Source organism: Asparagus officinalis, chromosome 9 (assembly GCF_001876935.1).
Source record: "Asparagus officinalis chromosome 9, Aspof.V1, whole genome shotgun sequence".
NCBI classification, from domain to species: domain Eukaryota; kingdom Viridiplantae; phylum Streptophyta; class Magnoliopsida; order Asparagales; family Asparagaceae; genus Asparagus; species Asparagus officinalis.
Window position 1 is genome coordinate 11,393,736 of NC_033802.1, and position 14,640 is coordinate 11,408,375.

General features: G+C 35.4%; 1 protein-coding gene across 2 annotated transcripts; it reads right to left on the reverse strand.

Moving 5' to 3' along the window:
- LOC109824679 lies at positions 11,492–12,345 on the reverse strand. 2 transcript variants are annotated; one of them, XM_020391316.1, is made up of 2 exons: positions 12,033–12,345; positions 11,492–11,874 (listed from the first exon to the last, which is right to left on the reverse strand). In XM_020391316.1, the coding sequence occupies exons 1-2, from the start codon at positions 12,273–12,275 to the stop codon at positions 11,641–11,643; spliced, it is 477 nt and encodes a 158-aa protein (XP_020246905.1). In that variant the 5' UTR covers positions 12,276–12,345; the 3' UTR covers positions 11,492–11,640. The 2 variants fall into 2 exon arrangements, with proteins under 2 accessions (XP_020246905.1, XP_020246904.1); XM_020391315.1 differs by having other exon boundaries at positions 11,492–11,886.

Genomic DNA, 14,640 nt, shown 5'->3' on the forward strand with positions numbered 1-14,640 from the left:
ATCTGAGCACATGTGATGCATGTATTACAAAAAAAACAAGTGATTTATTTTATTTTATTTTAGAATTTTCCAAGTTTAAGAATATTTCGGTTAATTTTTCCCCCAAGTCTAAGGAATTTCATTTTTAGTCGTTATAAATGTGAGGATAATTTCATATTTTTCTCCAAACGTGAAGAGCATTTTTTGAGATTCTGAAAATGTGAGCCACAAACCAAAAAAATGAAACTTCTCTTATTATATACTAAAGTTAGATAGATTATATACAAACACGTCAGCGAAAGTTAGCTAGCAACCAACACGCCTATCTTCTTCGAGTACACGATGCAGCAGGTAACCATCCAATTAATGATCATATGTTTTTGCTTATTCACGCCCTTTTTAAAGTAAAAAAACACACCCAAATAGATGAGCTTCTCAAAGTCTTAAGAATCTCGTAACAGATGCATTGCAATGCTTACGCATGTATTAGCCAATAACTTTCACAACATAGTTGCCACTGAGAGGTCGTGGAACAACTATCGCGCACTAGTAATGCTTTATGGATTAAATATTAGATAATTTTAAATGTGCAAAAAAATGTTTAGTTTAAATGAGAATATTATAATATTAGTGCGAATACACACTAAAATAATAAGATATAGAATTGAACGTCTTCTCAGAAGTGAGAGGTTGTTCATACTGAGGATAAAAACGGGATAGATGGCCTATTAGAAATTGATTGGAGACAATTAAAAAAGATATGACAATAACTAATTTTAACTTAATGAATAAGCTGTCCTATAATGAAACTAAATGAAAGAAAGTGGAGGAAAAAAAAAGAATCACGCGTACGGGCTTTAGATAAATACCTTATTGTTGTCCTTCTTCCTATCATCATCAAATTTTGGTAAATGATTACCCAAAATAGATACTAGTTTCTTTTTCTCCTTTTTTTCTTTACGAAGTTTTTTCATTAAATAATTCTGTCTTACTTATAATATCATGAACAGTTCCTGTAAGTTGAGCCTCTTGTTCAAACTAATCCCAGTCAAACCTTAAATTTTCGCTTAACTTCCTAAGTTTGGCCCATTTTGAGATAATCTCCTAAACCTTTATGAATGTCACTTAAACCTTAGAGCTTTGTCACAAAGCCCCCATAACATTTGCATATTTTTTTTCCAACACGTCCTCTAAGTGTGTAACCCCCAACATTTTCATTATGGTGCTCAAACTATCAATTTTATTTTCATAAAACTCAAATTCCCGACCATAAAGTTTCAGGATACGCCCATTATGCCATTAGGAGGTACATTGAAAAAATTGCAAATGTTCCAATGACTAGAGTGGTTGATTGCCATTTATATAGTTTCACTAGTAGAAAACGGGCTTTTGTGTTGTGGTGATTGGTTGTGGGTCGTTATGTGATTGGTTGTGGTGTTGTGTTGTGGTGGTCGTGGTGGGGGGGGGGGAGGAAGGGGGATTGGGTGTTGATGGTGGTGATGGTAGTGATGGAGGGGGAGGGGGTGTGTAGAGTGTGATTGGTTGGTGGGTGGGGGCTTTGGTCGTGGTTGAGGATGGGGAGTGGGGATTTTGTTGTAGTGGTGGTTGAGGGGGAGGGGTAGGGCGAGTGGGAGTGTTGTTGGTTGGTGGGTGAGGTTGGAGGATTTGCGGTGGTGTTGTGTTGTGGTGTGATGTGTGGTGATGTGTTCTGCAGTGTAGTGTTGTGTTGTGTTGTGATGGTGTTGTGTTGTGATGGTGTAGTGTTGTGTGTTGTTGTGTTGTGGTGTTGTGTTGTTGTTGTGATGTTGTGGTGTTGTGTTGCAGTATATTTGTATTTGCACTCTTATTAACGTTTACACACACTTGTTAACATTTGATTTATATTTACAGGCCGGGACTTCTTCACAAGGTGCAGCCGGGGATAGTCATAATGTGGCTGGGGTTGAGGATGAGGATGATGATGATCAGGAGGATTGATTGTCCTTAATATAACTTTGCAAACAATTTCTTGTGTTGTATAAACAATATTTATTATGTACCCGTCGAGAAACTTTTACTTGCTTTTATTGAATTAAATGGTTGATATATGCGTGAGATGTGATATTTGCATGAGATTGAATATTATACTGTTGATTGAACAGGTTATAAAAATTATTATCGATATTGTACATGGTTTTTGTCACGCCCCGCTTCCCAAAATACACGAGAACCGGAACGTGAACAAGCCCGCGACGTATTAGACTGAGAAGAGATAAGTGCTAGACCCCGTCTTCTCAATCTAATATGCTAAGCGTCTGGAAATAAGTACAATGCGAAGTCACAGGTCCCCGATCACAGATAGCAAGAATATAATGAACAACACAGAATGAAATAATACATATCATAAATGAATATCATCCCAGACATAATATTCGGGTCAAACATGCCCTTATACATATCTGAACAAGTGAATACTGAAGAGGTGCAAAGATACATCGAACCACAAAAATAGAAAGAACTACAAAAGTAAGCTAAGACCATCGAACAACTGGAGGGACCAATAACTAAACTTTGGTTTCTTCTTCTGCTCCATCCGCTAGGCACTCCTGCTGAGAATCCTTTGGCTCCTGATGATTTCCCAGCTGAACCTGTTCTTCTCCTAAGTCTGACGTACACCAGAGAAAACAGGTGTACGTCAGGTGCATGAAGCACGGCAAGACCCGACTCCACAAAGAAATAGAACAAACGGAAATCCAATGCGAAAAACGATACGATAACAGAAACAACAAAAGAACGTACAACTGAAATCCACAAATCAACATGAAAACACTACTAAATCATGATAACATAAAGCATCCAAAATCGATCAGGTAACGAGATCATGTAGCTAGCGATCAGTCTAATCGTCCAAGTCACAAGGGCATACAATAGATGGAATTAATACCTAAAAACCTACAACATGAGACGTAGTACGTCGAGCGAAATAATCCAAACAAGGAAACCCTCATGTATATACCATATGTCTCGAATTGTAAATAATTAAATATCAATCCCGATCTATGTATGAAAAGAACAACACTGGTCTACATCTCAACAAAACTAACAAAGTCCATCATAAAGCACGCAAGTATGTTATTCTTGTTTTACATGTTATTTGAATTGGGGAAGAATATTTTGATTTATATAATCGGGTCCCCGTAAAGTCGTCCGGGGGCCGCCTTCAAGTCAAGTATTGGCCCTCTGGCCCATGTACATAACACTCACGATATCACGATAACAAGAAAGCGCTGTGCCCATTTATATACATGCTATATTCTCCGTCCAATCCCCCTTTATAACCCCATGTTGTCAAATTAATTAAGCAACTGTACATGAAATATTATGCACTAGCCACGGAGTTACCGTGGAACGACTTCTGTAAAACTATGAACATAACCGTGACTCGTAACACGTCCGATCAAGAGTGCATCGTCTAGTCAATGCTATAATAATAATAATAATCAAGGAAACCTCATACCGGGATATCGATATCGAGGGAACTCGGGACTCCTCACATCGGGATATCGATGTCGAGCGAGTATAGCCATGCTTTGAAGCACGCTTATAAATCATACTTTTAACAGAAGTCGTCTTCATGTACAGTCTCTCCTATTGAGTAACAACTAAGTGATAACACAACAAGCTTTCACACAGCTATTCATGTCAAGCAATCCCACGCATGTAATAATATATCACGAACTAATCTAATTAATTAACTCATAACAGATCTAAAAATTGAATGACGAGTCACATAATAATTTATGATAAAACTAAGAATTAAAATGAAATAATTAAGGTTCGGGATCTTGCCTACGAGACCGTGGGGTCTGATGACGAGGCTACGGTGCCAATGCGGATGCGACGTGTGGCGATCGAGGTAGCGTTGACAGCGGCTTGGGTCTGGTTCAGGTGGGGAGATGCGACTGCTGGAGTTCGCGGCTGCTGGGGCTTGCCGGCAGCGGAATCGGCGCTGGAGTCGGAGGGATGTTGGTTGGTTGCTCGAAGGGAAGCCGGAGGTCGCGAACATCGGCGATGATGGGCTGCGGGATCTGGGCGCGGGTCACGATCGGCTTGCTGCTGCTCGTCGGAGGGGGAGAACGGAGGTGGCGTGAGCGACGTGGTCGGGTTGGGGAAGAAGAGAAGGAGGGAGGCGGCGTGAAAATGAACAGTAGAGAGAAGAGAATATATAGGAGAGAGAAAATTAGGGTTTAGGGAAAAATTAAACAAAATTAATTAAAATAAAATAGTTAAGGGTATTTAAAAATTAAAGTAATTACATAATATTTATCTACAAATAAAAACGTATTTATTGTGCTAATACAACAGTTGATACGAAACAGTCGAAATATACCCATATTGTATAATTAAACGAGAATAATTAATAATAAAAATATTTCTACTTAAATTTAAAATTAAATAATTATGTGACAATTACGTACACAGTAAAACGTACTAGTTATACTAATACGATAGATAATATGTAATAATAGAAATAATACAATAAATTATACCAAAAACATGTAATTAATAATACCATGTATTATATGAAATAATTTGTAATAATATTAATAATACAATATATTATTTAAAATAATACGTAATAGTACTGATAACATAACAAATTAATTCTAGAAAATTTTACTGCACGAAATAAATTTATAAATACTAAAACCATTTGAATAAATATATAATCAGATTTTTAAATCATAAAAAATTATAGAAAATCAAGAAAAATACAAATACTCGTTTATAAATAATAATTAAATATTTTAAAATACTAAAAATTATTTTAACTAGTATTAAAATTCACGGTCATTACATTCTACCCCCCTTAAAACAAATTCCGCCCTCGGAATTAAACCCAAGGACAGAGATATGAAAAGGGCGGCTCAACCCAACGCATATAGAGAAGAATTCAAAATAAATTACATGTCCATAAGCAAGGGGAATGTAAGACAAGAACAATACAAGATGAGATACAAGTTGTGACAACTAAGATATCGCTACCGCATCTCACACTCGCAACAAAATCCAAGCAAATACTATGATACAAACATATTTAACTGTGTGAACTTGTTACACAGTACTTGTAAATATATAAGAAATCTAATCAGTATAAGGTATAAGATAAGCAATAACATAGAATCAAAACAATAGGTACTATATAAATAAACAATCATATAGAGTGAACCATGCAAATAATATACAAGCTTTCATAGAACAAAGCAGAAACATATTAAGTAAGAATAAGGTCAAGTAAGAACAGTAAATCTAAAACAAACATAAAAGTAAGTCAATTACAATAGAACATAAATATAAATATAAACAACATAATAAGAAAAGTCGAAAAGTCTAAAATACATAACAGTTCAAACAAAACATAATAGCAGGATATAACAATGGTTAGTAAAAACAAAAGAAATTTAATTATGAAAATCACAATCAATACAGGTTCAAACTAATGATATTAAAAACACAATGTAAGATATAAAATCAATAAAAATAAGTAAACAAGCGAAAAACAAACATCAACAGGATCATATAACAAAATAGAATGATATACTAATAAGTATAAATCAAAGATAATAGGAAAAACAACCCTAAAGCAATTGGAATAATAATACATACAAAATAAACACAAATAAAAGAAAACATATTTAATTGATGGAATGATGAAAAGTAGTCTGAAATATAGAAAGATACAAAGAAAGTCAAGTATAAATAGCTAAACACGATTATTAAAATAATTATATAATCAAATAGTCATGTAAAGCAGTATACAAAATTTAGGAGATAAATAATTCATTACACAATATTAGGAATTTACGAATTGTATACACAAAAATTAGAATGCGACAAATAATATAATTATATAAAATACGCATCACAATGCAAGTGGAATATTAGAAGATAACTGAACATAAACCAAAAAATATGATATACAAAACAATACAAGGCAGATAATCATGAAAGGTCAATGTGATATGAGACAACAACATATAAAAATGAATTATATGTAGTATATCACATCAAAAACAAAACAAATAATTATAGACGTATATCACAGCAATAATTATCGAAAACACACACTTTATATAAATTATGACTAAATAAATGGAGCAGACAAACCTAAACAAAGAACAAAATATAAAGCAAATATTAGAATGAATAAGAAACTGTATATAGAAGATAAGTAAACAAAACATAAACATAACTAAGAAAGATGAAATGTTTGATAAATTAAATTAAACAATGATGATACATGTAATTGGAAGTAAAGAATGAAATAAAATATACTAAATGAAACTATTTTATACGTAATAAAACAAGCTAGCATGTTAATAATACACTTATATTATAATATACAATAGTAGATAATGATAATGTAAAATAACTAAAATATCCAAACACGATAATGACGCAATATTACTAGAAAAGCACAATATATAAAACAAGAATGCAGAGCAACCAAGCAGAAGGACAATAAAGATTATAATAAGGTATACAGAACATACATAATCACAATTGAAAATAACATTAAGAAATGAATATAGATAGAAACACATCAATATATATATAGACAAACAAACAGATGTAATTCATAATAATAATCAATAGCCAAATAAATAATACACAATAATTACTAGCATACAACAATTATATATAACACAAAAAAAGAACAAAATTATATATTCGACAAACAATATGATAAATTAGAAATATTAGTAATAGTCGTAATATAAACAAGATACAACAACAATAATAATCACTATATAATATCAATTTAGACATAGTAGTATATTGTGTAGTAGTCAAAAATCATATAAATACAATCAGCGTAATATACGTAAATAAAATATATAATACATAAAACATGAACTATGAAAGATAAAATAGATTTGTAAACAAATGAAAACATACAATATAACAATGTATGTGATACATAAGATAATATAGTAAATAATATAGAATTCAATACAATCAAACGATACATAAGTCAAGTCAAAGAAAATATAGCGTAAAAATAATAACATATAAAATAATAACCGGCACGGAGAAAGAGAGGCTATACAAAGAGAGGATAATCGTGAAGCGATGGGACAAGAGCCGTGAAAAACTCTGGAGTCAAAGAATGATAAGATAGGGATGAAACGAAATCTATCAAAAAGAGAATAAGGGCTCAAGATAGTCTCACGGATGAAATCATGATATGTATCTAAATTGTCTACCATATTCTTACTAGTGAGTACTCGGGACCGTGACCTGCATGGGCCACCAAAAAAACCTGTCACGCCCCGCTTCCCAAAATACACGGGAACCGGAACGTGAACAAGCCCGCGACGTATTAGACTGAGAAGAGATAAGTGCTAGACCCCGTCTTCTCAATCTAATATGCTAAGCGTCTGGAAATAAGTACAATGCAAAGTCACAGGTCCCCGATCACAGATAGCAAGAATATAATGAACATCACAGAATGAAATAATACATATCATAAATGAATATCATCCCAGACATAATATTCGGGTCAAACATGCCCTTATACATATCTGAACAAGTGAATACTGAAGAGGTGCAAAGATACATCGAACCACAAAAATAGAAAGAACTACAAAAGTAAGCTAAGACCATCGAACAACTGGAGGGACCAATAACTAAACTTTGGTTTCTTCTTCTGCTCCATCCGCTAGGCACTCCTGCTGAGAATCCTTTGGCTCCTGATGATTTCCCAGCTGAACCTGTTCTTCTCCTAAGTCTGACGTACACCAGAGAAAACAGGTGTACGTCAGGTGCATGAAGCACGGCAAGACCCGACTCCACAAAGAAATAGAACAAACGGAAATCCAATGCGAAAAACGATACGATAACAGAAACAACAAAAGAACGTACAACTGAAATCCACAAATCAACATGAAAACAGTACTAAATCATGATAACATAAAGCATCCAAAATCGATCAGGTAACGAGATCATGTAGCTAACGATCAGAAACAATCGTACAAGTCACAATGGCATACACTAGATGAAATTAATACTCAAAAATCTACAACAAGAGACGTAGTACGTCGAGCGAAATAATCCAAACAAGGAAACCCTCATGTATATACCATATGTCTCGAATTGTAAATAATTAAATATCAATCCCGATCTATGTATGAAAAGAACAACACTGGTCTACATCTCAACAAAACTAACAAAGTCCATCATAAAGCACGCAAGTATGTTATTCTTGTTTTACATGTTATTTGAATTGGGGAAGAATATTTTGATGTATATAATCGGGTCCCCGTAAAGTCGTCCGGGGGCCGCCTTCAAGTCAAGTATTGGCCCTCTGGCCCATGTACATAACACTCACGATATCACGATAACAAGAAAGCGCTGTGCCCATTTATATACATGCTATATTCTCCGTCCAATCCCCCTTTATAACCCCATGTTTGTCATATTAATTAAGCAACTGTACATGAAATATTATGCACTAGCCACGGAGTTACCGTGGAACGACTTCTGTAAAACTATGAACATAACCGTGACTCGTAACACGTCCGATCAAGAGTGCATCGTCTAGTCAATGCTATAATAATAATAATAATCAAGGAAACCTCATACCGGGATATCGATATCGAGGGAACTCGGGACTCCTCACATCGGGATATCGATGTCGAGCGAGTATAGCCATGCTTTGAAGCACGCTTATAAATCATACTTTTAACAGAAGTCGTCTTCATGTACAGTCTCTCCTATTGGATAACAACTAAGTGATAAAACAACAAGCTTTCACACAGCTATTCATGTCAAGCAATCCCACGCATGTAATAATATATCACAGACTAATCTAATTAACCAATTACTAACAGATATAAATATTGAAATGACAAGTCAATAAGTAATGGGATCTTGCCTACGAGACCAAGGGGTCTGATGACGAGCGGTGGGGCCGATGCAGACGCGGTACAACAGATCTGAACGGTCGAGAGCATGGTTGGGCGAAGGTCGACGATGGCAACGGGTTTAGGACAGTGGCACGGCAACAGCGAGCGGGGAAGCTTGGGTTGGCAGTCACATATAGATTTACGATAAACTAATAATTAAAATGAAATAATCAAGGTTCGGGATCTGCCTCGGGTTTCGTCGAACGAATCGACCGCTGAAGGCGTCGTGGTGCACGGCGGCGAGGAGGGCTCAACTACAACAACGACGCGGTGGTCGAGGCCTAGGACTGGTCAGGGATGAGGTGGCCGGATCTGGGCAGGGGTTCGTCGCGTGGCGGCGACAGGAGAGGGAGAGGGGACTGTCGGGTTTGGAATAGATGGCCGGGCGGAGAGGGCTGGTGGCTGTCAGTTAGAGGAGCGGGAGAGGGGGCTGGAGGTGGTGAAGAGGACCGGTGCTTGGCGGCGGCAGGTGAGGGAAGACGAGCGGAGAGGAGAGAGAAGGGTGGCGGTGTGGGGCGGCGTTCGTGTCGGTTCCGACGAGGTGGAGGTCAGCGCGCTGAGGGGTGGAGGCTTGCGTCGGGGGTGGCTGCAGAGGCGTTGGGGTTGGGTGCTGGAGAGGTGGCCGGCGGGCTGAGGCGGAGGTGCCGGGTATTTAAAAATTAAACTAATTACATAATATTTATCTACAAATAAAAACGTATTTATTGTGCTAATACAACAGTTGATACGAAACAGTCGAAATATACCCATATTGTATAATTAAACGAGAATAATTAATAATAAAAATATTTCTACTTAAATTTAAAATTAAATAATTATGTGACAATTACGTACACAGTAAAACGTACTAGTTATACTAATATGATAGATAATATGTAACAATAGAAATAATACAATAAATTATACCAAAAACATGTAATTAATAATACCATGTATTATATGAAATAATTTGTAATAATATTAATAATACAATATATTATTTAAAATAATACGTAATAGTACTGATAACATAACAAATTAATTCTAGAAAATTTTACTGCACGAAATAAATTTATAAATACTAAAACCATTTGAATAAATATATAATCAGATTTTTAAATCATAAAAAATTATAGAAAATCGAGAAAAATACAAATACTCGTTTATAAATAATAATTAAATATTTTAAAATACTAAAAATTATTTTAACTAGTATTAAAATTCATGGTCATTACAGTTTTTTCAATTTTCAAATTATTTTCCAAATTCCTTTTTTTATAGTTTTAGCGACGGAATTCCCGTCACTAAATAAATATTTAGCGACGGAAATTCCATCACTAAATTAATATTTTGCGACGGAAAACGTGCACAAAATCATATATGACGAATTTTAAAAAAACATTAGCGACGGAAATTCCGTCGCTAACATTCATTACCGACGGATTATCCGTCGCTAAAGATTTATTAGCGACGGATTTTCCGTCGCAAATGTTTTTTTAATTTTTTTTTTTAAAACAGCGACCATTGTTCCGTCGCTAATATTTAGCGACGGAATTTTCGTCGCTAAATGTATTTTTAGGGACTCCTGTAATAGCGTCGAACTTTTAGCGACGGAAATTTATTTTTTCCGTCGCTAAAAGTTTTAGCGACGGAATTTTGACTTATAGCGACGGATTTGTCCGTCGCTAAAAGTAAAAAATCCAGTAGTGTTTAGAGGAAGGTTATTTGAAATCTACCCAAAAGAATTACTAAGCATCTAGTCTATCTTTCCTCTAACTTTTTCCCCCTGTTTTTCTATTAACTATGACTTCATCAATCTTACTCATTAATGTACCCGTTATATTTACTTATTCTGGTGGTTGCTTAAGTAACAAAAATATCGTATTTTCCAGCCCTTTTTCTTTTTTAAGGATAGGGATAGAAAAATCTCACCGTACACATTTATTTATTTATTTATTTTTGGGAGGAATATTACTCTCACTAGTACAAAACAGGGCAGCCCAAACGGTTGGAACCGTTTGGGAAAACCCCCTCCCAAACGGTTCCAACCGTTTGGGAAAGAGAAAAAACTCGTTTGGGCTAAAGCCATTAGGGATGAGTTTTTCCCAACGGTTGCCCAAACGGTTATAACTGTTTGCGCTGTTGCCCAAACGGTTACAACCGTATGGACGTTATCCCAAATGGGCGAAACCGTTTGGGACAACAATCTATGCCAAACGATCGTAACCGTTTTTGGGCGGCAAAAACTTAGCAACGGTTGGAAACCGTTTGGCCAACAGTTACGCCAAACGGTTCCAACCGTTTAGCTAAGTTTTTGGCCAAACGGTTACGACGTTTGGCATAGATTGTTGTCCCAAACGGTTTCGCCCGTTTGGGCAAGTATCTGACCAAACAGTTACAACCGTTTGGCCTATTAATTTTAATTATTTTTTTCATTTCAGTATTTTATTTATTTACCTACTTACATTTAAAATACACATTTACACAATGATACTCAATATCTCACAATGAAATAAAAAACATATACATACCCAAAAATATCTCAAACGGTGCTAAATATTTAATATTATATATAAATACACAATAATTACTCAAAATGTAATATTAGAGATACATGCACAATGATTACTCAATATCTCACAATGAAAAGTATTCAATATTATATATTTGTCTCTAATATCCAAAATGTCTCATACATCCAAAATATAAGATAGGAATAGTCTAATTCATCCAGTCAAGGAACAAAAGAAATTCCTCGAAGAATATCCTCTTGGGACAAGCCCGAACGCCTTAAGTCTGCAAATATCCTAGCAATATTCTCATGTGACAGACCTTGAGCACTAGAAGTAGAAGTGTTAGCGTTTGAAGCAGGACGAGCAGAATGTGGTATATCGGTAGCGGGCTGAGGAATTGGAGCCGGACGAGTAAAAGCTGGTGGATCACTACGAGTGGGAGCAGGACGAGCGACCTGAGAATTAACCTATAAAGTAATAGCAATGTATGAGTGTATACATGTCTGAGTGTTAAGTCTATGTGTATGTTTACGCGTATAAGTATAAGATGTATGTATATTTGTGTATGCCAATGTACATATGTATGCGATTGTGTGAATATTAGCATATGTACCATATTGTTAGTAATCAACTGCATCTGAGACCTAAACTCCTCCCTAAGCTCCTCCCTAAGCTGCTCCCTGAGACTATCCATCTCAGCTACCCGAGCTCTAAGATCAGCCACCTCGCGACGTAGCTCCTGATTAGAAGTGCCGATTTCCGGTATGGAGGACGCCCTCAAGTAAGTCTGAGTGGCACCAATGCCCATGGCTCTTTCATAACCACCGTGATGCCCTCCGTGCATGGAATCTAACATCTGGGTGAAACAAAGTGCATCGTCCTCTGTGGCTGAATCGACCCCTGATAAGGTTGCCTCCTGGATGACTCGATTCTACACAATATAAAGTATTCAACTTTAAGTCGACAATGCAGAAGTAGATATATTTAAGAAAAAAATAAAAACAAAATAGAAGTATGATTATAGCATAAAAGCAATTCAATCCTTGATATGGATTAAAGCAGTTGAAGTGTAGATGATTGACTAAAGGCAGAATAAAGAAAAAAAATGTTTTTATGACATTCTTTTCCTTTTGCATTCTTGTTTCTAATAATGCAAATTGTAATCCAGTCTGCTACATTACGAAACATAGTGTAAGCTACATTCAAAACTCATTTTGGACACCGTAAAACTTGTTCATGGAGGTATAAGAAGCTAGCTTTGATATCAGCTGCAAATTTATTGTAAATAACGTAAAAAACTGAACGTTCATTTCAAGATGAAATTAGCTGCCGACACTGAAAGACCTCATAATTCATTATGGCATCAATTTCATAATGTTAACAGCTACAACCCTCTCTTTGAAGGAGAATCTTACACCTAAGCAGTGGCGGATCCACAACCTCTCGTGTGGTGGTTCGAAATTAACGCTAATTTTTTTTTCAAATACTACTAAGGAAAGCATAAAAATAATAAACAAATAATAATAAAGAGAAAATAGGAGAAAGTAGAAATGTAAAGAGAAAATAAGGATTATAGGAGAAATTAGAAACATAAAGAGGCTGTAGGAGGTTTTGAACCTTTGTCCTCTTTGAAGGTAAGCTAATGCTTATACCACTAGGCTACAAATTACATTTGTTCAGAAACTAACATATATGATATATATACTATTTCAAAATCTGAGGTGGTTCAAATGAACCACTTTGAACAAGAACAGGTCCGCCACTGCACCTAAGAGTGTTTATTTCATAGTAATGAGATAGAAAAAAAAAGTGTAGGTTTACTTGAAGAAGCAGGTATCAAAATGCACGCTGCATTAACATGAAGCTGATGAAGGTATCAAAATATGGAAAGCGCATTAACTACCTAGAATCATGAATAGGAAAAGTAACTACACTAGTACAAAATATGGAAAGCGCATTAACAAAATAGCGCATTAAAACCGTTTGGAATTATTATCCCAAACAGTTTAAACTGTTTGGGCTATCTTGATTTGCCCAAACGGTTCTAATAACCGTTTAGACTGCCCTATTTTGTACTAGTGTCTAAAAACTTTCAACTCTCTCCACCAGAATTCAGGTGCTTTTGTGAAAAAGTCAAGCCAATATGGGGGAGTGGAAGACAATTCCATATTTGACCCTGGAAGCGGTCGGAGATTAAAACTAGTTTTCTCTTTAATCTATTCAGAAGGGAAAGGCCACAACCAATTCAAAGCTGAACATAGCTTGCTAACAAAGTTTCAAATATAGTGGCCTATTGAACTTTCGCATTAATTAATCAGTTGAAGCGGTAGCTTGTGACCCACACCATGTTTTGAGGCTTTCTTCGAAAGTAGCAGTCGGCGCACGTGAGCACTTGGTTTCACATGTTTGTTGTTTTTATTCAGAAATGTTAAAGAAAATAACACTATTGTTTTTTTTAGCTTATTATAAATTTATAATTCATATTCTTTAAATCATGGTGAATTTTAATTTAACCTTATCAAGAGGGTCTAACAGAAATGATAAGTTACCTATGAGTAGTAGTACAAAGTCTCAGGCTCGTCTCTCTCAGGAAGCACCTACCTGAAATTAATTCCCTCAAAGCTGTCATGAGTGTCAAACATTGTGTTTTTCGTATTTTTTGTATCGACCAAATCTAGATCACGTTAGGATTACCCTCATGCGAGTGGGCAGGTCTGCTCCAAGGGTGCAATTCTAAAATTACTCTCCTACTATGAATCTACCCACTCGAATGTCCGCTAGCCTAAGAAAATCCGTACTCAACGGAATATCTTCGCTCCACGTCCTCCTATCTTCTTCATATCGTTTATTAGGGTTTTTAATATTAATCCCTTACATCTAAAATATTATGAAATTATCCCTTTAAATCATTAATGTTGTCACCAGATTCATCATTTCTTATATCTTGTTATTGCTACTATTAACCAGAGAAACTAATTCAAAAAAAAAACTCACAAAATTGGGGAACCTAACGTCAATTTCAATTATACAAAGGATTGGGGAACTTAGTTGGGATCCAATAATTAGAGATATTGTGTCCGAAATATTAAAGATAATATTAAAAAAAAAAGAGCCCAAACAAGTCCGAAGGGCTCCACCGTTACTCTCCCCCTTCTAGAAACAGAAAATCGTTGAAAAGTTCCAAAATTACAATATCACTCCCTTAAAATATATTTATAGAT